At 32.5% G+C, this 22,968-nt stretch overlaps 1 protein-coding gene across 1 annotated transcript in view; it reads left to right on the top strand.

Annotated features, from left to right (window-relative positions):
- Positions 1-3,457: 3,457 nt before the first annotated feature.
- Positions 3,458-22,968, top strand: part of CUL1 (cullin 1) — a 49,860-nt gene continuing 30,349 nt past the window's right edge. The window contains exons 1-7 of the mRNA XM_052001728.1: positions 3,458-3,755; positions 8,927-9,101; positions 11,271-11,438; positions 15,233-15,283; positions 15,416-15,506; positions 16,382-16,545; positions 17,200-17,362. Of these exons, the coding sequence (XP_051857688.1) occupies positions 3,616-3,755; positions 8,927-9,101; positions 11,271-11,438; positions 15,233-15,283; positions 15,416-15,506; positions 16,382-16,545; positions 17,200-17,362 (952 nt within the window). The 5' untranslated portion in view covers positions 3,458-3,615. The remainder of the gene's footprint in view (positions 3,756-8,926; positions 9,102-11,270; positions 11,439-15,232; positions 15,284-15,415; positions 15,507-16,381; positions 16,546-17,199; positions 17,363-22,968) is intronic.

Here is a 22,968-nt window from a genome sequence, read left to right as displayed (position 1 = left end):
TGAAATTGTATGGTGGAGAGTACATCTGGTTTAAGATACAGGAGAAATAATTTTAGACCTAGTTCTGTTATTAACTAATTTATATCTGGCAAATTATTTCTCCTCTGTCCTGTAGCTTTAAGGATTACGTTCCTTTGATTTCCAATTCCTTTAATCTCCACAGGTCTCTTCTAGGTCTTAAAAATCTGTAAATCTGATTTGCAAATATTATTTCTAGCTATTTACAGTCTTAGTACAGGAAGTCTTCCATTTGTGTTCCAAACATTTTTTAAATAAGCCAGCTGTTTGGAAATTAGATGTGTTTTCATATAGTAACTATGTTTAAAAAATGATGATGAGATTCCCAGGCTAACTTATTAAAAACTAATTTCAGCTCTCCATGAAACAATTGAAAATAATGTGTTTTTTTTTTTAAAAACAAAAATATAAGGAAATAGCATTGTAGAAATAGTAAAAACAACAGTAAATTCTATAAGAAGTTGGTGAGTTATTTGATTTGAGTGACAATATTTAAGGGGGAGGAAAAATGAGGAAATTTATTTTCTGTAAAAGTTCTGAATGGAATTTGTGAGATTTCAGGTGCTGATTATTTATATTTAAATATTTATTATTTATATTATTATATACTATCTATATTATAATATCAATATTATATTAAATATTTATTATTAATATTTATAAATTTCTGATATTGTCCTTCTATGATCTAGAAATGATTATTATTTTCTGAGTTACTAATAAAGTGTACAGGAGAAGGGGAATAAGAAGTAGTTAACTTTTCCTGAGTGTTAAAAGAAAGAAGGTAGTTGTACGGCTTTTTAAAAAGATTATTGGAAGTTGTGAATATACACATGAGCTGTGATCATAAGTGGAACAAAGTGATTGGGAGTGATGGTGATAATATAAAAAGCATGTGATAGAGCCAAAAGGGCCTTTAGGTATCTTGTAATTCAATCTTATTATTTTACAACCAAGGAAATTGAGGCTTATGTTAAGAAATTTAGAGCTGGAAGAAACCTTAGAAGTCTTTCCAGGTCAGGACTTCTTAAACTTTTCCCACTCATAACTTCTTTTTATCCAGGAACTTTTTATGTGACCCGGGAGCCATAGGGGAGAGTACCAGATAGACACCAAAGGTGGATGAGCCACTCTGAAAAAGACTTCGTATATACATAAGTATATAAAATAGGTATACAAATCAATCATTTGCTGGTAATAAATCATAATTTCACAACACCCGTGTTTCACTTATGAGACCCCACATAGAGTCAATGAACCATAGTTTAAGAAGCTGGGTTCTAAGTGCATATCCTTATTGACTTATGGAAAACCTGAGGCCTATCATAAAATGGTTTGCCCATGTTCACCCAGAAAGTTTCAGAACTTTTAAGGCCTTCTCTTGAAACTAAGTCCTCTGAATCAGATCGTTGGCTTTTTCTACTGTTCTATACTGCAGAAATAAGATTATTCTTAGAATATGATATCAGTTCTATAGATCTGTGAGTGTTGAGTGAGTTTTCTGATCATCAAAAATCCTTTATGATTTTAGATCTTTTAAAAGTCAAGAGAAGACTTTGGGGGGAAAGATGGATCTTCAGACTCTGAAGACAGATCTAATGTATAAGAGAGATGAGATTGCCTGAAAGAAATAGAAGTACCAGAAAGCTTTACAGAGAGTGACTTGATCATGAGATCATGTATGTAGAGCTGGAAGGGACCATAGATCATTTGGGCTAACACTCCTTTTACAAAATTATAAACTAAGGTCCACCTAGGTTAAATGATTTGCTCAAAGTCAAGTACAACAAAGTAATGTAGATGGAAAATTTTTCTAACAGTTTGAGCTTTTTAGAAGTGAAATGATTTGCCTTGGGAAATCATAATTCCTGTCATTAGAGTTGAAGTAAAAGCTAAATGGTTTTTGACAAGAATATTGTAAGTGGAAATTGTTTGTGTTTGGATTTGGATTATACTAATCATCTCCAAAGGTCTTTCCCAGTTCAGATCATTCCATCTTAGGTCTTTTCATATAAAATATAGTATATTTTTAAATGATATTGAATTTTTATAAAAAAACTCAGTCACAAAGTCCAATGCAATTTGAAATCTTAGTGTAGATTCTAGTACTTCATGGACCACTACTTTATAAAAGAGGTCATCAATAACTTACCACCCTAATTCTCTAGTGGACTTTTTCCCCCCTCACTTTATAAATGCAATTATATTAATATGGCCATGTATTTAATTTTACTTCTATATTATGCATCTTCAGTGGGATATACTTAGAGCACTTAAAATTTAAACAGAATTTTAATGGCAAACCTATGATTTGAAGTCTGTAGATCCAAGTTCATATCTTTTATCTGCCATTTATTCCTGTGTAATGTTCACAAGTCATTGATCTCAGTTTTAAAATTCTTGTGAAACTCTTCCATTTTGCATATTAGATTGGGAAACTAATCTTTGCAATGCTAAGTCTTATGATCTGGTATGACTTACATGGAGTACTTGGGAAAATTAATGGACAGTGAACCATATTTTGAGAACATTTGGCTTTAATAATTAAATTCTAGCTTTTTTTAAGTTCTGAAATTTTGGTAGTTATAAATCTTTAAGGTCACAACTTTAAATACTGGGATAGTGACTATGCATTTTATTAGGAAATTACATATATTGGAAGGGAAAAGTAAATTTAAACTATTAATATTTGAGAGCTCTTTCAGAATGAATATATTCATGGTTTTTAAAATTACAGTTTAGATTGTGTCTTTTAGCTTAATAATCAAGTATGATATATACTGTCTTAATATTATGTACATTTTGACAATATAAATCATATAAGTCTCATTACTGCCACCATTTTAAGAGTAGTGCTTCCACAATGTAGAAAATCATTTATGTCCTTTACAATTAACTGAAACATGAATACCTAGTAATAGAAATGTATATTTCTCTGTCTTGTGAAAGTAGAATGTAGAGGATGGTAAATCATTAAAAAGTGTTTCAAAGACATTTAAGTTTTGATAGCAGCAAAAGTATCATTTTATTTTACTTAATGAACATATTTATTTGATTTATCCCAACATGGAATTGCTGGTTATAGTGTTGAAATACTTGCCTTCAAGTGGACATTTTTGAACGATAATAGAACACGCATGTGCTTATGTGTACACATACACATTTCCATTAGTGTACATTATTGCTATGTAAGACTTAATACATTGTGGGTAGAGTACCAGCCCTGAACTCAGGAGGACCGGAGTTCAAATCTGGCCTCAGACACTTAACACTTCCTAGCTGTGTGATCCTGGACAAGTCACTTAACCCCAATTGCCCGGGAGCTGAGTGGGGGGAACGTAACATGTAACATTTTGTTTCAATTTTTTGCTCCTTTTTAAAAATGTTTGTTGATAGATCTATTGTATTAGTTTTAATTAAATCTTTTTTTTCCCTTTAGGTTTGCTTGGAAGACGACCTTATTCCTCGCACATAAAGAACAACTCTTCTGAGCTGCTGTTACTGAATTTGGAATGATACTGCATATGTTCATCTGATGGAGGATTAACTAGATTTCAGATAAAACATTGCTCATTGGAAAACGTCACAATAATCAAAATGTCATCCAACAGGAGTCAGAATCCACATGGACTAAAGCAGATTGGTCTTGATCAGATTTGGGATGATCTCAGAGCTGGAATTCAACAGGTTTATACGAGACAAAGTATGGCAAAGTCCAGATATATGGAACTCTACACGTATCCTATTATCTTAAAACTTGAGTTTTTATATTGCTCATCCCACATTTTCTATAGTTAGAGAATTTCAAACAATTATTTTTAAATTTCATTTACTCTTTCAGCACTGTGCTAGGTACATAGATGCACATGCATGGAGGGTAAGATAGTCTTTATGCTCAAGAAACTTATATTTTGGGAGGGAAGTATGAAAAGTTCAAAACTAAATAGGACCTGTAAGAAACAGATTACTGACTCCTGAGGGAATCGGGAAAATATACTTAAAGGAGTTATTATTTGAGCTGAACCCAAATTAGAGTTGCGTACCAGATAGACACCAAAGGTGGATGAGCCACCCTGAAAAAGACTTCGTATATACATAAGTATATAAAATAGGTATACAAATCAATCATTTGCTGATAATAAATCATAATTTTACAACACCCATATTTCACTTATGAGCACCTACATAGAGTCAATGAACCATAGTTTAAGAAGCTGGGTTCCAAATGAATATCTTTAATTGACCTATGGAAAACCTAAGGCCTATCATAAAATGGTTTGCCCACGTTCACCCAGAAACTTTTTCTGAGAACTTTTAAGGCCTTCTCTTGAAACTAAGTCCTCTGATTCAGATCTTTCACTTTTTTCACTCTGTCTATGCATTAGTAGTGCTTAATATTCTTAAATAGCTTTAAAAATATTCATTTTGTTTAATGAATTACCTTTTAAGATAAATTGACCCTTTGTAGTGAAAAATGTCTTGATATCATGTCATGAGTGAAATTTGGTGGTATAGATATTTTGAAATGTGCAACCTAGCAGACGTTTGCCATTCTACATTTTTGCTATTTTATCAAAAGCACTGTGTGATATAGAAACCATGGAAGATACAGAGGTGTTTGAAAGGAGATATTAAAACTGTTAAGGCATTTATAGTTTTGGTAGGGGTATTTTAAGTACCTAAAATTTTGTTTTAGTTACAAAAAATTATTTATTAAGTATCTTTTAAGATTCCATACACCATTTTTAATAACTTTCTTACAATGTGAACTACTGCTACTGTATACGTTTTTAGCAACAGTTGTTGGGTAGGGATAATGGAGTTGTGGTACATTTAAATCTAGTGTATGTGCATGGATGAATAATTGCCAGTACTGCTCTTGTAATATATGTGGATATCCATTTATCTCTAACTTTGAAAATTTTAGTTTAACATTTCTTGTATGCCTGTGCTCATATATATTTCACATGAATATATGTGCTAGATTGCATGATTTAAGCTGGCCCTAGGGCCATGAAGACTTGATTTCAAGTTGCATCTTTGATGCATATGCCCATATTGAAATCACTTTGCTTTTTGATTTTGTTGATAGAAGAAATTGCCTCATTTAGGAGCTTTGATGTATTATCTAAAAGACTGAAATTCTCTGGCATAGCATGTGAAGAATATAGATGATCATGGTCATTTTAATGTTGATATATGAAACCAATCTTAATGGATCTGTAAAAAAGACTAGAACCTAGAGTATATTGCCATTAGGTCAATTCTTTAACTCTTACTTTTGAAGGAACTTGAAAAACGTAGTGAATTTTCAAGGTGGAACTTCATCATATGTAGTGGTAAATGATGGTAATATCTTGACAATAGCTTCATTTGCTTTGAAATAGAATTTCAATTTTGGCAAATGCCAGCATATTTTTGGTTTTGTTTTGTTTTTAAAAAATGTTGGAAAAGAAACATCTACATAGTCATCATAAAGAAATCAGCTTTTTAGATCATTTTGCATTGTACAAAGCAAATACCATTATTATAACAAATATTTTGGAAACTTTACATAATAACCCTATCAACATGCCATGCCATAACTTCTTTGTGAACAGTATCATTGATACCAGAATGGAGAGAAAGTCATCAATTTCTTTTGGTACTATGACATGTTAGAAACAATATATTTTATCATTTTATCATCTCTTGCTCTTTGTTTCTAGTTTGTAAGGATTAGTACCTTGTTTCAGATTCTGCCCAAAACATCTTCTTGTAAGATTAGATCAACTCTAATTAGTTAGCAGTTTGTAAGGATTCCAACAGTTTCTAAAACATTATTTCTTTGAGTTGTCAGAAGAAATGTAGAATTAGTAAAATAGCAGCCTTTACAGATCTGTCTAATGTAGAAAGGACCTTAATGTTCTTGACATGACATGGATGCCATTGGAGCACATTAGGTGGCCATTAGCTATTTGTTGTCCTTGCCATATTGCCAGCCCTGTATACTTTTCTGGTACTTAGATAATGGAAAGGAAAAAATTCTTCTCCTTTCTGCTTCTTAATCACACAATTTGGCACTCCTGTTCATGTAAGAGCTTTAAAACTAGATTTATGGAGAGTCCCAATGCTTTTCTTGTGCAGTAATTATTAAAATTATTTTTAAAAAAAAACATGGACATAAATGGGAAAACTAGACTGTCTACACATAATTTTGTGGGAGCCAATTAAGGAGAGAAACTGAAATTTGGAAAGAACTCTCTATTTAGAATCAGAAGGCTTGTTCAGATTTCAGTGCTGCTACTTAATTTGGTAAAATTACCTGCCTAGACTAATTTTGATAAAATGGGAATACACATATTTATATGTCCATTTCCCAGGAACAAGTGCTTTATAAACCAGAAAGCATTATTGTGAACAATTCCTAGGGTTTCACTGCAATGCTCTTTTCTACTTTGTTTCTTTTGTTCTTGACATGTGACCACCTGGCTCTTTTAAGTGTAGTTTATGGTGATATCGTTTATACTTGGTCTAGTGCTTTTTCCTTACTCCATCTGAGTGAACAGTGTGTTGGAGTCAGGAAGACCTGCCTCGGACTCTAACCAGCTATGTGACCCTTGCCAGGTCCTCCTATAATCTCTCTGACCTTGGTTTCTTCATCAATAAAATGAACATATTAAGCTCTGATTCCTGTTAGTTCTAAATCTAATGGATTTTTCTTAATGCTTGTCTCTTGTCTTCTCTTCAGCCTCTGACCCTGTTGATCAGCTCTTCCATCTTCTTGTTGTACTTAACCTCTTCTCATGCTCTTTAAAACTAGTAATACAGACTTATTTGCCATGCTTCACCTAAAATAACCTCATTCTCTTAATCTGTACCTAAAAGTGAATTTTAAGATTCTGAAAATGAAAACAATCAAGCCAATAGGATTTTACCCTAAAACACATCACATTGGGCCAGAAGGAGACCTACAGAAAACTACTAAATTAGAGTATTGAATAATTCAAAATTTAAAAAGCAATTCTAAGACACAAAGAACTAAAGAATAAGAGTACAGTCCTACAAAATGCTACTGTAGTAAGAGTTAAACCAAAATCTTAGCATAAAAAATTAAAAGCAATATTGAAATAGATTGATTTTAATTAGGTTTAGTTTAGCACCTATAAGAAATACCTGCAGTTCTGAGGTTGACGTTCACTCTGTGTTTTCTTACTTTCTATTATCTATTAAGGCAAATCACCAAAACTGAAGTGGCCAAAATGCAGTGTGCCATGCCCTGATTATACTCTCTTAATTTTGTCTTCAGCTGAAAATCCCAGATAGGTCTCTAGGCATGTGGGTGGGGCTGACAGTAGAAACTGCTACAATGGCCAAGACAAACGGAACAATACCCTGCTGCTTCCTGAAACCCAGGCTGACTTTAGGGCAAGGCATTGAACTTTGCTGGGCCCTGCTTTCCTCATTTATTCCCCAACTGAAAGAGTTGGATTAGATGATTTCCAAGAACCCATCTGATTCTTAATCTATAATCCTAGGATCCTTTAGAGCACAGTGAAAGGATGAAAGAGCAAAAATTTAAGTGAATTCAGTCTAGCTTTTTATCTCTTCTATAATTTATCTTCATTAAAATATAAGTTGCAAATATTGTGCAGATTTTCTGGCTAATTTTGATTTCTTGATATAAAATTGTCTTAAACTTAAGCATATTTTTATTAGTATTTAAGTCTGCAAAATGATGTATCATGTGAATAATGTTTATAGTGATCTTATTTGTTGTTGAAATTAACTTCTTATCTATTACAAATGTATTGAAATGGATAAAAACAGATTTCCCTGAATTCCACTTAATGTTATCTAAATTTTCATTGAATATTTTAAATGTGATCCTGTTGATATATTTGTATATCTTTATAATTAACAACTAAGCTGTGTCCACCAAAGGGAAATGTACTGCTGCATGCCACCCACACAGTACATAATTAGCAATTTAGAGTGCATAATTTATTTTACTTGCTACATAGGGAAATTACAGCAGTTTCAGATCTTGGTCTGTTTTAGGCTTACAGGATAGGACAAGGATGATGATCTGGTAAATGAGATTGGATGGGAGATGAGATAAGAAAAACCAGGAGAAGGTAGTATCATAAAAATATAGAAAATATTCAAGAGCAAAGGGTTATTAATAGTGATATATGTAGAGATGAACAAGGATGACATACTGAGAAAAGGCCCCTTAACTTCATAATTTAAAATTGCTAAGCTTGGAGGAAGCAGTTATGAGATTAAAAACAGATTGAAATAGATGAATGACGGGAGAAGCATTGAAGTCATAAAATATAGATGGATTTTCTCTTTTTTCCCTTTTTTTTGTAAATTTTTTTTTCCATTTAAAACAAATGCAAAATGAGAAACGTAAAGAACATTGCCATAAATGCAGCAGAACATAAAAAGAGGGTTCAGTGTAAAAAGTTAATTGCTATTTCAAGCAAACCTATATAATACATTATTTTCTATGCTTCCCAGTTTTTCCTTCTAGTAGGTTTTCTTTTGTTCTCTACCATGCACTTTTTACTTTATTTCTACACACACTAGCATCAATTGATAAAGCCATGAATCTTTGCAGTAACCACAGGTCCTAAAGACTATAAAGTCATTTCCCTAGACATCATTATATTTTGCAAAAAATTTAGGGAATCCTCTAGGATTTTGTACGTTATCAATTAGCAACAAATCTGTTTGATTCTTAAGGTGAATTTACTGAATTTCTGATGTTTTGTGTATTTCGTAAGTGGGGTTTTTTTAATACATATTTTGGGAAACAATTTGTCTTTCCAATAGAGATTGTAAAGTAAAGCTGAAATTAAAAATGAGTTAATTTTAACTGCCTAATCCTTAGAATATTACTAAGTTCCTTAACCTTTTATAGTCATGTTTATAACTACTGTACTAGTGTACACCAGTCCAACCAAGCTCGAGGAGCTGGAGTGCCTCCTTCTAAATCTAAGAAAGGTCAAACACCTGGAGGAGCTCAGTTTGTTGGTTTGGAATTATACAAACGACTGAAAGAGTTTCTGAAGAATTATTTGACAAACCTTCTTAAGGTAAGATTCTTTTACAGTTTGTGTTTGAACTAAACAGATGGAAATTGCAGTAGAAACTCATAAAGTTGAATAATACTGAAGTCTTTATTTATCATTTGATAACATTTTATAACTGTATGTGGGAAAATGTTGAAATTGTTCATTATTTTGCCCATGATAGAAATGGAATATTTTCCATAAACAACTTTTCTTGCATGTTTTTAATGCTTAATGTCTATAAAATTATGACTAGATCCTTCTAAAATAGTCTGAATGACCATTTGTTGGATATTATGTAAAGAATTTGTGAAATGGACCAAAAGATTGGGCAAGATGGCATCTAAGGTCTCTTGATTGTATAACCCAGCTCTTAGTTTATTTTACCTTTAAATTATTTTAATTTTCTTAATATAAGTTAATGGCCATTTTCCTATTATAATACAAAGGAATCTAGTTTATTTTCTAACAACAATATACACAAACGGTTAAGAGATAGCGTGTCTTAGAAATTTACACAAATGACATTCTCAAAAGTAATTTTGCTGTGGGACGCAGGAGCTATAGAATTACTACCTTAACCAAGGTGGGTTTCTTTGTGAATACCTGTTTCTTTTGAGTATGGTTTACCCTACCGTACTCTTCTTGCCTGGGTAGTGATTAAGTTTTTTCCCCTTCATCTTCTGCCTTTTTCTTCCTCAGTCTTCATCTCTGTAGCAAAGGCAGTGTGGTGCCTTACTTCCAGCCACACGGATGGGCAAGTGGGGCCTTCAGCTGATGCTACACATGTTATATAGAGTGAGTGAAGACATCTATACTCTCTACCCTGGGAAATTTAGCAGAGTTTTTTCTGTGTATATATTCATACTTTGAACTACACAGACCTGGTACAAAAATTTCAGCATGCTCCAGATTGTTTTTTTTTTCCTTAAATATCTTTATACATTGAAAACATTATCCTGTTTCTAAAAACAGTAAATTTGCCCACAACTTGTTATAATTTAATATTGTCATCGTATTTATTGCCCACATAGTATGTTCTTAATATCTTTTTGAAAGCAATTTTTTAAACAAATGTGACTCTTGATAAAAATGAATCCTGTCATTTTGCTTAAATGTGTATAGGTAAAAGACAAGACATTGTAGTATATAAAAGTGTTTTGGCTTTTCTTTAGTGAGAGTGCATTTAAATTTTGTTCCTTATAATAATGTATGATGCTTAGATATTCTTTACATTTGTTCATATTTAGTCATTTTCTACAAGGAACCTAAGAGATTTTATAGAGGGGTATTTCTTATTATCCTACTTTCCTAGAATGTTGAAGCTGAAAGGGATTCTAGAGATTGATTATCTAGCCCTACTCTCTGAATTGCTAGATATGAAATGGATTTCTAGATGAGATTAAGTGACTTAAGTTGTGTGGTTGGGATGAGGTGGAAAAATAAGCCTTTCCCCCCCGTTTACTAGGTAGAAGTAATTGATAAAGGGAAAAAATGATTCTAACTAAAAGTTAAAATCCATTTCTGTAATAAAAATAATTCAGAGGTTTATTACTAAAAGATTAGCCTTTGGGTGATAAATTTTTCTGGCACCTGCAACTCATGAAAAAACTTAAGGCATAGAAATGTCTTGATATGTTTAAGGTGGAATAATATCTACTCCAGTGAAATATAATATCTTTTGAAATATTTGGAAAATAACATTTTTCTTTTTCTTGTTAAAAGAAATAATTTTGAACAATTAAAAATTTTGTAGCTAGAAAACATGTCATATAACATGTTGCACAGATTTTATTCATATGTTCTCTTCTGCATATTAAAGTCTTCTATTTAAATATAAAGAAGGAACATTATTTGGAAAATAATATTGGTGCCATCATGAATTGAAGTGTATTAGAATTCTAAAACTTTAAAACAATTATTTTGGAAGAATGCTTTGCTCTGTATCTAAAGAAATAATTTGTGCATTACATACATAGAGAGACCCTTCAGAATTCTTAGCAGATGAATTTTTCTTTCTGTAACCTACAGGATTTTGTGCTTTATCTTATATAATAATTAAATAATAATGTGTTAGAAATGTGCATGAATATAAGTAGGTTTTTATGGACTAGTTTTGTTTTAATTATTTTTCTAATGAATTTACATTAAAATTGAGTGATCTTAAAGTTTTAGTGAACTTACTTGTTTTAGGATGGAGAAGATTTGATGGATGAGAGTGTACTGAAATTCTATACTCAACAATGGGAAGATTATCGATTTTCAAGCAAAGTGCTGAATGGGATTTGTGCCTACCTCAATCGACATTGGGTTCGCCGTGAGTGTGATGAAGGACGAAAAGGAATATATGAAATCTATTCAGTAAGGATTTAGAAAAGCCAACTATTATGTATTATTTTCTTGAAGATATTTCATCTGTTTGTAAGGTGATCTAAATATAGATGTTATATATTGTTTTAGATTATTTGGTAAATTACTTGTAACTTGCTTTTTAAAATTCCAAATAACAGTTAAATGCTTTGTTGAATAATAGAAGGTATGGGTAAGTAGTCAGAGTTATGTCTTGATTGAAAAACTGCTACATTTACTTCCTCCTTGCTTTTTTAATTGTCTGGAAGATTTTTTTTCAATCCCCAAGTATTCATCATCATCTTTGGTAGCATGAGAACCTTCTTGCCCTTTTATCCTATGTAGCACCAAGAGATAATTGAAAATTTCAATTTATTATGTGGATTTCTTTGCAAATAGATTGAGACATGGGACATTTGAATGGGTAAATCACTGCTAAAACATCAAGTTAGCCAAGAAAGCTTTTCCTAGGAAGGACACTAAGGAAGGAAAAAACAGCACATCTTGTCTTTGTGGTGAAATAGCATCTATAGAATAAATCTATTTTAAACATATATAATTATGTCTAGTTCTTTGTCTTGAAGCTGTTACATAGTAACTATCTGATTTCATCAAATTATGCTAAAAGAAAATGCATATTTTTATTTCTACTCACAAGAGTCATTCTTCTATGTTTTGAGGAATTAAAATTATCTAATTATTTATATCTCCTATATAGCCTTAATGTGCCATAGATTTTGGTAGTTAGTGATTTTTATAGGCCTTGAATTTGATAAAATACCTTCTTTATCCCACCCCAAAAAGAGTATCTCTCAGGATTAGGCATGATGAAAATAATTAGAATAGAATTAATAGGGCCTGGGGTAGAGAAGTGAAAGTGACATATGGGACTCATTCACAGGTGGTGGTCTTGATTTCCCTTACAAAAAAAGTTACCCCAAAAAACTGTGTGTGTGTGTGTGTGTGTGTACACATATACATGTGTCTTTATACAGAGACATATAACACATACTATGTGTACATATAACCTTTGGTGAGAATTATGGCATTTTTATTCACTTTAAATAGAACTTGCAGCTGATTTGTTCCTTCTGGAATGCTATTGAATTCTCTGTCCCCATGTATCAAATACCATATTATTAAAGAATAGTTTTATTGAGGTGTTTGATATAAATTCATGAACAAGAGAAAGGACTGCAGAGTTTATTGAAAAGAGATCTGACCTTAACCTGGGAGAACCAGGTCCATGTCCAGTCTTTGCATCTACTCGTTATGAGACTGTTTTCTATATTAATGAAGTCATGAACCAGTCAGAAATGAAAAAGTGAAATATAATTCAGCCTCTACCTTGATTGACAAACTATGGATTACAGGTACCACAGGCCTTCCATGTTGGTCTTTCATTATATCCCCAAATCCTTGTAAGAAAAGAGTGCTTTCTCATCTCAAGGCTTTTTTTTTTTTTTTTTTTTTTTAACTTTTGTTTTCTTGCATCTCATTAGCCCTCTCTTCCTTCCTGCAATGTTTCTTCATAACAGAGGAAAAATATTTAAGCAACAGAAGCCTACTCATCGGTCATTAGTGACAATGTGAACAACATTCCATCCAGACTTGGAGCTCACTATCTTTAATGATTGGGGAAAGCTCTTTTGATCAGCAGTCCTCTGAGATGAATAGTAATCATTGCATTCATCTGAATTATGAAGTCTTTTAGTATTGTATTCCTTGATTGTGGTTATTGTATGTCTTGTGTTTTTGCTTTTCTCACTCTGCATCAGTTTCAAGCTTTCTTCTGAAAGTATTTCATCACCAAAGCTTGTACTACTCATACCTCTTTAGTATGTTTGATTTGAACAGATAAGCATCAAGATATATAATGATTTTGTAGGTTCATAAATTAGGTGGTCTGGATCTTCCACCCCACCCCCCACAGTATTTTTCTTTCATTAAAAAAAATAATGTTATATCATTTGTTTAATATATAATTTAATATAGCATGTAATGCCCTTAAAATGGAAATTATTAGCCTTGGCATTGTGGGAGGTTTTTAATATATATATATATATATATATATATATATGAAATTAAACATAAAGACAAAGTGATGAAGAGAATAGAAAACTATTAATTGGAACCAGGAAGACCTAGGTTACTATATACACTTACTTATCTGACCTAAGGCAAATTATTCCATCCTTCACTGTTTTTGGCAATTGCTTAAAGACTGTTAACAAAGAAAAAACTCACCCTGAAGTTCTCTACAGCAGTGAATTTATAACTCCATTCTTTATTTCTATCAAAAGAATATATAAATCTTAATTCGGTTTGTGGCTATTAAACTAATGATATAAAAAATAAATTCATTTTATTTTTATAGGAAGGCTTGCCTTCCTATTAAGTTAATATTAATGTTCTGTTTATCTCTCAGATGCTAATATCTTTCTCTTATATTTTAGACTGATTTTTGCTTATTTTAAACTGATATTTAGTTATATTTTAAACTGATTAAAACTTTTAATTTCTCAAAATACAGTATTGTTTAGTAAAGTAGTAGATTGTCTCCATTGAGTGTACTTTGCCACTTAGCCCAAGTTCTCCAAAATGGAATCAGAGAAGGAGGCAAAAGGTATAAAAACATGCCTGTTACACAATTCTAAACATGTTAGTCATTTATGAATGAAGAGAAAATGTTTAATTCGTGAACTTTGATTTTTTTCGAGTAGGTAGGTCTGTTCAGTCACCTGCAATCTGCCTTGTGTCCAACAATAACTTTTCACACATTTACTCTTTCATGTCACCTCAATTGTTTAACACAAAAGCATTATGAGAATAGTATGAAGATGTAATAGAGCAAAATTTAATAGTTAATAAAGGATTAAACTTGGCTTCATTAGGTTGAAAACAGATTCTAACTTTACAACAGTGTAGGATTCTATGTTTATCTGTGCCCCAGTTGAATTAGGTAGGGATAATAAAGATTGGATCTGGGCATTAAAGAAAAGAATCTGCCTTCTGTATATAGAATTTAAAGACTAGAAGGTATTTATAAAAGGTAATTTAGACTATTTAACATAAATAGCTAATAAGGAAAATGTGTCAATTAGCAATGAGTTGGTAAGATGAATATATGATTAAATTTTTGTTTTTGAAGAAATTATAGTTGAACTACACTTGATAATTTCTATAACATATAGATGTTATATTTACTCACTTTAATGCAAAAGTTTATATGTACTGACATTTTTGATAGGGGGGACATTATCTTCGTAAATGAGATATCATAGTGTTTGAAACTAATTCTTTCTGTCAAAAGCTTATTGGAACACATTTATATTCAGTTTAAATGCCTCTCCCACTACAATCAAAAGCATTTTTATGGTTGTTGTTGTTGTTGAAGTAATACCATGAAATTTTTTGCAAATTGATTTGTCTTTTTAAGTTGCTAGTTGGTTTGGAAATCATTTTAAACCATTTGTTCCTCAAATCCGTAATACTAATTAATTTACTGTAGAAATGTTGACAATTAACTAACTAGTTTGTAATTCATGCTGTTGTTTATGGCAATTATCAGTGGAATTCACTATTAGGAATAATGTGAAACATAAAATATAACTCAATATTTCTCTTTCTCTCTCTCTCTCTCTCTCTCTCTCTCTCTCTCTCTCTCTCTCTGTTCCTCTCTTCCTTTTCCTCCTGCCTTCGCCTTCTTTTCCTTTCTTCTTCCCTCCCTCTCTCTCGTACTCTCTGTCAATCTCTCTTGCTCTCCCCCCCCCCCTTTTTTTTTTTTTTTTTTTTTTTAATCCTAGCTTGCATTGGTGACTTGGAGGGATTGTCTGTTCAGGCCATTAAATAAACAGGTAACCTATTTTGCTGTGTTCCTTATGTTATTGTAACTATCATGAATTATTTTCTAGTCTGTTTTGTATTACTTTTAATTGTTTTGAGTATTGTTTATTATATGTTACTAAGTGATTTTATATTTTTTTAAGGTAACAAATGCTGTTTTGAAACTAATAGAAAAGGAAAGAAATGGTGAAACCATCAATACAAGACTAATTAGTGGAGTTGTACAGTCATATGGTAAACATAATTTACTTTTACTTTATTTGATAAGTACTTAGATTTTCCTAGTCATAATGACAGCACAGTTGTAACATTTAAATATTTTAAATTATCATTGCATTTTGTTGCTTACAGTTATGTGATGGGAATGTAAACGTGTTCATAAACAGCTTTTTAAAAATCCAACTATTTTTGCTTGATTGAATACATGCTAATTTTCTCAGCATGATGTTATTTGCACAGTAGGTGCTTAATAAAGGTTTTCTTTAATTTAACTACTTAAATGTATCTTAGTATTATTGAAAATTTAAAATTTTGTTTGAGGCTAATGTCTGCTTAATAAAGAATAGATCTTCATTAGGAAGATTTGTGTGTTCACCAGAATCCTAACCATATAAATTTAAACAATTAAAATAAAGAAGTACTTACTAAATAAAATCTAAGAGTATTCTGAATTTCCTTGCTTGATTGTATATGATATTGTTAAAAATAGAAAACCACAAGAATGTTGGAAGTATGAAAGTCTTTTTACAAAATTAGCTGGATTCCATGATAATTTGAAAATCTGATAACTAGTGATGTACCACAATCACAGAAATAAACTTTAACAAATCATACCATAAAAGATGTTCTCAATTTCACATAATGCTCTTTTTTTACATTGGAATGTTTGTTTGATGATTTATTTATGATTTTTTTAAAAATTGAGAGAAACCATGATGATAAATAATGGACCTATCAGCCATGCATCAGAATGAGTTGGTTTTAGACTTTTGAATTTCTTTTCTTCTATGCTAGTTTGATTAAATCATTTAACCAAATGACTTTCAAGTTTGTTACATTCTGTCAAATAAGGAGACCAAATTTTAAAGAAAGTATTTATTTGCTTTTAGTGGAACTTGGGCTTAATGAAGATGATGCATTTGCCAAAGGACCTACACTTACAGTATATAAAGAATCCTTTGAATCACAATTCTTGGCTGACACAGAGAGGTTTTATACAAGAGAGAGTACTGAATTTTTGCAGCAAAATCCTGTTACAGAGTACATGAAAAAGGTAAGTTTAAAGTAAAAATAAATTAATAATTTATTTTATTATTTTTAATTAATTTTATTTATATTTATTGTATTTAATTTTATATTATGTATTATATATTATAATTTTATATTAATAATAAAGTAAATTTGATTAAAATTATGCAAGAGATAATCTGAAGGAGTCTGATTCCTTTTTTGTAAAACAAGTTTTGTTTTTGTTGGTTAGCACCATTCTCCATGTATAAAAAGTATATAGTTGGTACAGTAATTTCATAGTAAATTCTTAAATAATGAAAAACTGCATTTAGTGTAACCCCCTAGTGGACATGTTATGGTATGACATTTGTGATACAGTAAACTACATATCAATTATATCAACACAATCTGTTTTGTAGTGAAATTTTAAATAATGGTACTATTATTGCCAACCACTTGAAAGATAGTAAAGGACATTCATAATGTGCTTGTCAGAGAAGCAGAAAAGAATGAGTGACAAAAAGATGATGATCCTGAGTGGTATATTGGTAATCTTTTAGGATCTCAGGAAGCTTAGTCCCCTGTCATTAAAGATCTTCACAAAAAGATTCATATTCAGGTAGGGGATGAGATTAGAGGATCCCTTCAACTCAGGCACCATGCATCTAAAAAGAAATACATTTTAATTATTTCCTAGGCAGAGGCTCGTCTACTCGAGGAACAGCGGCGAGTTCAGGTTTACCTTCATGAGAGCACACAGGATGAGTTAGCACGGAAATGTGAGCAAGTGCTCATTGAAAAACACTTGGAGATTTTCCACACAGAATTTCAGAATTTATTAGATGCTGACAAAAATGAAGGTGAGCTGCTAAGACAATTTATAGATATAAATTGTGATTGCTGGTTATATCATTATATTGAATGTTCCAGAATTATAAGAAGTAGATTTGGGACACAATAATGAGAGGTATGGTTTAGGCAGTTATAAAGGAAGGTCCATAGCTTGGCCATAGATGGCCAAAACCTACTGGAATAAGAATAATTTAATAGCATTCATCTGTTCATCTTATTACTATTTAATTTTAACTTAATTAGTGTTTCCTCCAGTAATATAGATTTTAGGCCATCCTTGCCTTCCCATCCTCTGTGACTCTTGAGCAAATCCTCCCATTAGTTTGCACAGAAGTTCTACCCAGTATTCTGGAGATCTCCCTAACTTGCCCACGACCCCTTGAAGAATACCAGTGTAACATATATATTGATCTCATTTTGAATACATAACTCATCATCATCTGCCTCGATTATATATTTCTTTAATGACATCCCTTACTTGACTTTTCCTTCTCAATTCTTTTTTTATAAGATGTTGCAGACCTCTCATGCCCACAATGTACCTCGCTTCTACCCTTTGAGATTAACTACAATGGGCTGGCTATAACATTACATCTTACAGGAAACAAAATAGTGGAAAAACTTGGTTTGTTTGTCCTCCAAATATAAGATCTTTGTCAGTGATCCACTAGTGGATCACTCTTGTTGTGTGATACACAACTGTAAGTTGTATCACTCTTGTCAGCATAAACAAAACCAGAAGACAAGGGATTTGCAGCCAAGGGAAGGATAGCTCACAGGTACTCAGTGCAGTTGGTTTTTTCATACAAGTAGTCGCAGTAAGAAACATCAGTTGATATTTTTAGTCATTTCATATTATAGTTTATAGCAGTTAATTGAAGATTCTGTTAAAGAGGAAAAAGAAATTCAAAGAACATTGTAAGACTAAATCATCTTGTATTCTGACTCTTGGTGACTTCCTGAATGCAAAATGGGACTGGGATGAAGAAAAGTTTGTTGGGAGGTACAATTTTGACTAAGAAATGCATGATGGCAAGATCTATTGCCTACACAGAAGCTTAATGCCTATCATGACTATTTTCTTTGAAGGTGCAGGACATAATAAACACTGAATAACGCCCTTTACATCTCCCTATCTCTCTGTACCTCGTAATTGATTGTATTTTAATAGACAGGAACTAATTTTTTACTGATGTGGAAGTCATTCCTGAGTATGCCATGCATGTAAAACATCTCCCAAACTGACCTACCTAAACAAGGTATTGTCAGGAGAATGACAGCAGGGTAAAGAATACTGATTGTGTGATAGGAGATTGTGTCTCCTAGAGCCTCTCATTGTAAAGTACAACTGAGCATTCAATTCATCTTTCATCAGCAGTACTGCTGAGACCCACTGTTCTCTCACAACTTAACTGTATCAGGCCTGCTATTCACATCAGTCAGTGTTGTACTCAGATAAGCTCCAAGCCATCCCTCCTGGAAAGCTCCTCTTAGGCCATCACTTCAGGACCCAACTCAGCACCTGTGCCACATCTCCCCTCAAGGTCCTACTTGTGTACCGACCTCTTACTGGCAGTGTTCTACCTAGTCCAATCTCTCTTCATGAAATAGAACTGAGATAATCTTCTGTTGGACCCTGCCACAATGTCTATTCAGATCTCTTCTCTAAAATTTTCCATACAACCCTCTCCTCACTTTCTGAGCAGAAGACTTCAATTCATACTTTACTGAGAAAATAGAAAACATATACACTATTCTCTTTATCTATACAAGAGAGAGCTTGTCTTACTAAGACGATACTTTCTGTACCTTTATGCCTAATTCTGTTTTCTTCTGTGTTCTTTCATCCCTACTGAGGTCCATTTCTATTTGAGGATGACACCATGGCTATATACTCTCAGAATAAAGTTGATGTCATTTTCATACCAAGATTTGGGCTATTGTCCTGGGAGCAAAAATATTTTTTTTCTAAATATCTGTATAGTTCTTCCTAATCTTTGATTGTTTTCCAATATGCTCCAAGTTTCATGCTTTGGGGAGGAAGGGAGAGACAGGCAGAGAGAGGCCTCAGAGCAACAAGTATAGTTGCATCTGTTCTCTCTTCTACATCATTATTTGATAAAGCAAAGTGCTTATAAACTTTTACCATCCCTGTTCATAAAACTTCACAAATAATTATAAAATCTGAACTTGTGTTGCTATGGCTATCACCTACCCTGCTTACCAAACAAGTGTTTGCCAACTAAAGCACTTTTGCTGTTCTCACTACATCAAAGAATTTATATTGGTTAAATCCCTATATGAATCAATTAATGAATAAGCACTTATTAATAAGTCAGCCATTGGCAATACACATTCAAGTCTGCAAATACGAGATAAACAGCTGGACTTGATCAAATATAAAGATAGCCAATAAGATTCATGATATTCCCTAATGTATTCCACACATTCTGCTAGATATTGGTGTTATGGGGACAAGTGATATTCTCTGCTTTTAAGGGATATTGTCTTATAGTGAACAACCCATATACACACATATAAACATAATACAATATATAATTTCATATGGGATTTAAATATTGGGAATCATATGGAGCAGGGGAGGGCTTATGTAAGAAGGAGCACAGAGGAAATGTATATATTGGAGGTAATAATTCTGAGGGTATATAGCCATGGTGTCATCCTCAAATAGAAATGGATCTCAGTAGGGATGATTACACATTTACTTAGCAAATGATCTTCATTTATTTAAATAACAGAGCTGTTTCATTGTTCAATTAAACGTTTCCAGTTACATATTAATCTGGTTTCTGCTTCAAGAGTTTGACACTTCTTTTGGAGGAGTCAAATTTCAAATAATCACTTGAGAGTTCTCTTCAAGGAAAGAAGAGAAGATAACAAAAGTATGGGAATATTTCAAGCTTATAATTACCCAAAAAAAAAAGTGACCAAGAGGTCACTAATAATTGCCAACTCATATATGCCTAGTCTTCCACACATGAAGCATTTTTATGGGAATTCTCTGCTCACACTTCAAGAGCAGCAAGGACATAAGTGTTAAGAGTTAGGCATTCACAAGCTAAATTTCACTATAGACCACATCTTTACCATCATACATTTAACTCAAAGGATGTACAAAATACACAATACTCAAAGAAATGCTTACTGATTATTGAAAAGCATCTGATAAATTGTAAATAAATCATGGTAAGATGATAGGAGGTTCCTTAAAAAAATCTGAAAACGATAATAAATGTTTTTTAGTGACCCTCTTATGATTAATATCACATGAAGACTGAAACAGAATAATGTACACACTTTTGAAGGGATACAGTTTGGAGTGCAAAATGAAGAAGAATTCTTAGAAATGATGAGATCCTCCAGATACTCCTTTTTACCAGTGACAATGTACTGATTCCATCAAGACTGAATGAAAGCATAATCTTCATAATATCCACAATTACTTTAAAGATTTCCACACAAGAAAAAGCAACTTATAGATAACTCATCCTTTTATCTGTAAACTTGAACAGACATTGCAAATGACCTAGATTTAAACAGAAAGACGGGGAGAATACTGGATCAGCTATGGGGAATTTCAGAAGTCTTAATGGCCTCAGTCTTCTCCATGAAGCAATTTTTTTCTCCCTAATAGCTTTTTATTTTTCCAAATACATGGAAAGATAGTTTTCAACATTTATCTTTGCAAAACCTTGTGTTTCAAAATTTCTCTCCCAAGCAGCAGGCAATCCATTGTAGGTTAAACATTTGCAATTCTCCCAAACATATTTCCCACATTCGTCATACGACACAAGAAAGATCAGATGGGGGTAGGGGGTGATAGAAAACAAGCAAACAACAAAAGAAGGGAAAATGGTATGTTGTGATCCACACTCAGTTCCCACAGTCCTCTCTCTGAGTGTAGATGGATCTCTCCATCTCATGTCTTTTGGACTTGGCTTAAATCATCTCATTGTTGAGAAGAGCCACCTTCTTTAGAATTGATCTTCATATAATCCTGCTGTTACCGTGAACAGTGATCTCCTGAGTCTGCTCATTTCACTTAGCATCAGTTTTTGTAAGTCTCTCCAGGCCTCTCTGAAATCATCTTTCTGATTATTTCTTGTAGAACAATGATATTCGATTACATTCATATAGCATAACTTATTCAGGCATTCTGCAACTGATGGGCATTCCCTCAGTTTCTTAACACTACAAAAAGAGGCCTATCTTTTAAATATTACTGTTCTTCTAGTGGTGGGTTTTTTTTTTTTTTTTAATTTAAAATCTTTAAATTTTAAGCTATGGAATACACAATCCCCAAAGAATTGAGAGTAAGGATCATTAAAGGTAAAGGTATGTAAAAAGGGCCACCCTATGTACTCATTCTCTCTCATCACCCCAGATAGTTCTTCAAGGGGATGTGGAAGCTTCCATTTCTAGGTTCTATTTTATTGCAGGTCTTCAAATACTGGATGATAATCTGTCAGGAATGTAGTACAGGTGATTCTTGTTCAGTTATGTTTTGAACTAGATGATATCAAAGATTCTATGAGAATATTCCCAGTTCACCTTCACAAATTTGAAAGACTGTCAAGAGGAAATAGTTTTGTTTCATTTAGCACCAATGGACAAAAGAGCAAGGAATCAGTGAAGTATGTTTGTACCTGCCAGCCTCATGTTTTAGTGGAGGAAAGATCTCAGTGCTTGTTGTAAAGCAATATTTATTCCATGATTGTGTCTGATGTTTAAACCTCAGCATTTGTTTTATAGAATCAAAAAAAGATCGCTTTCAAAAAGTTAATGACATTAGTAGCCTACTTGGTAAACATGCTTTCCAAGGTATATCACTAATTTGTTGAAATACAACCACTTTATCTTCTTTATAAATCTTATGTTCTTTGCAAATGTGTTTTTTAAAAATAGTGTTCCGAGTTTAGCTTAACCTTGTGATGGGAAAGAAATATATTTAGATAGAGCAGAGGATAGTATTTAACTAGAAAGAACTTTGTATTATTTCTATATTAGAAGGCTAATATGAGAAGAAATGATTATACATCTTGGTTTATGTCAAAGGCAACTTTTTTTTTTAATTTTTATTTAATAATTACTTTATATTGACACTCGTTTCTGTTCCGATTTTTTTTTTCCCTCCCTCCCTCTGCCCCCTCCCCTAGATGGCAAGCAGTCCTTTATATGTTGGATATGTTGCAGTATATCCTAGATACAATATATGTTTGCAGAACCGAATAATTCTCTTGTTGCATAGGGAGAATTGGATTCAGAAGGTATAAATAACCCGGGAAGAAAAACAAAAATGCAGATAGTTCACATTCGTTTCCCAGTGTTCTTTCTTTGGGTGTAGCTGCTTTTGTCCGTCATTTATCAATTGAAACTCAGGTCTCTTTGTCAAAGAAATCCACTTCCATCAAAATATGTCCTCATACAATATCGTTGTCGAAGTGTGTGTATAATGATCTCCTGGTTCTGCTCATTTCACTTAGCATCAGTTCATGTAAGTCTCGCCAGTCCTCTCTGTATTCATCAAAGGCAACTTTTTTAACCAAAAGGCTCTGGAAGAGGGAAGCAGTTTTCACATGCCTAATCCCCAAAA

This window comes from Antechinus flavipes, chromosome 5 (assembly GCF_016432865.1).
Source record: "Antechinus flavipes isolate AdamAnt ecotype Samford, QLD, Australia chromosome 5, AdamAnt_v2, whole genome shotgun sequence".
Taxonomy (NCBI): domain Eukaryota; kingdom Metazoa; phylum Chordata; class Mammalia; order Dasyuromorphia; family Dasyuridae; genus Antechinus; species Antechinus flavipes.
Note: the sequence above shows the minus strand (reverse complement) of the source record. Positions and strands in the feature narration are given on the sequence as shown.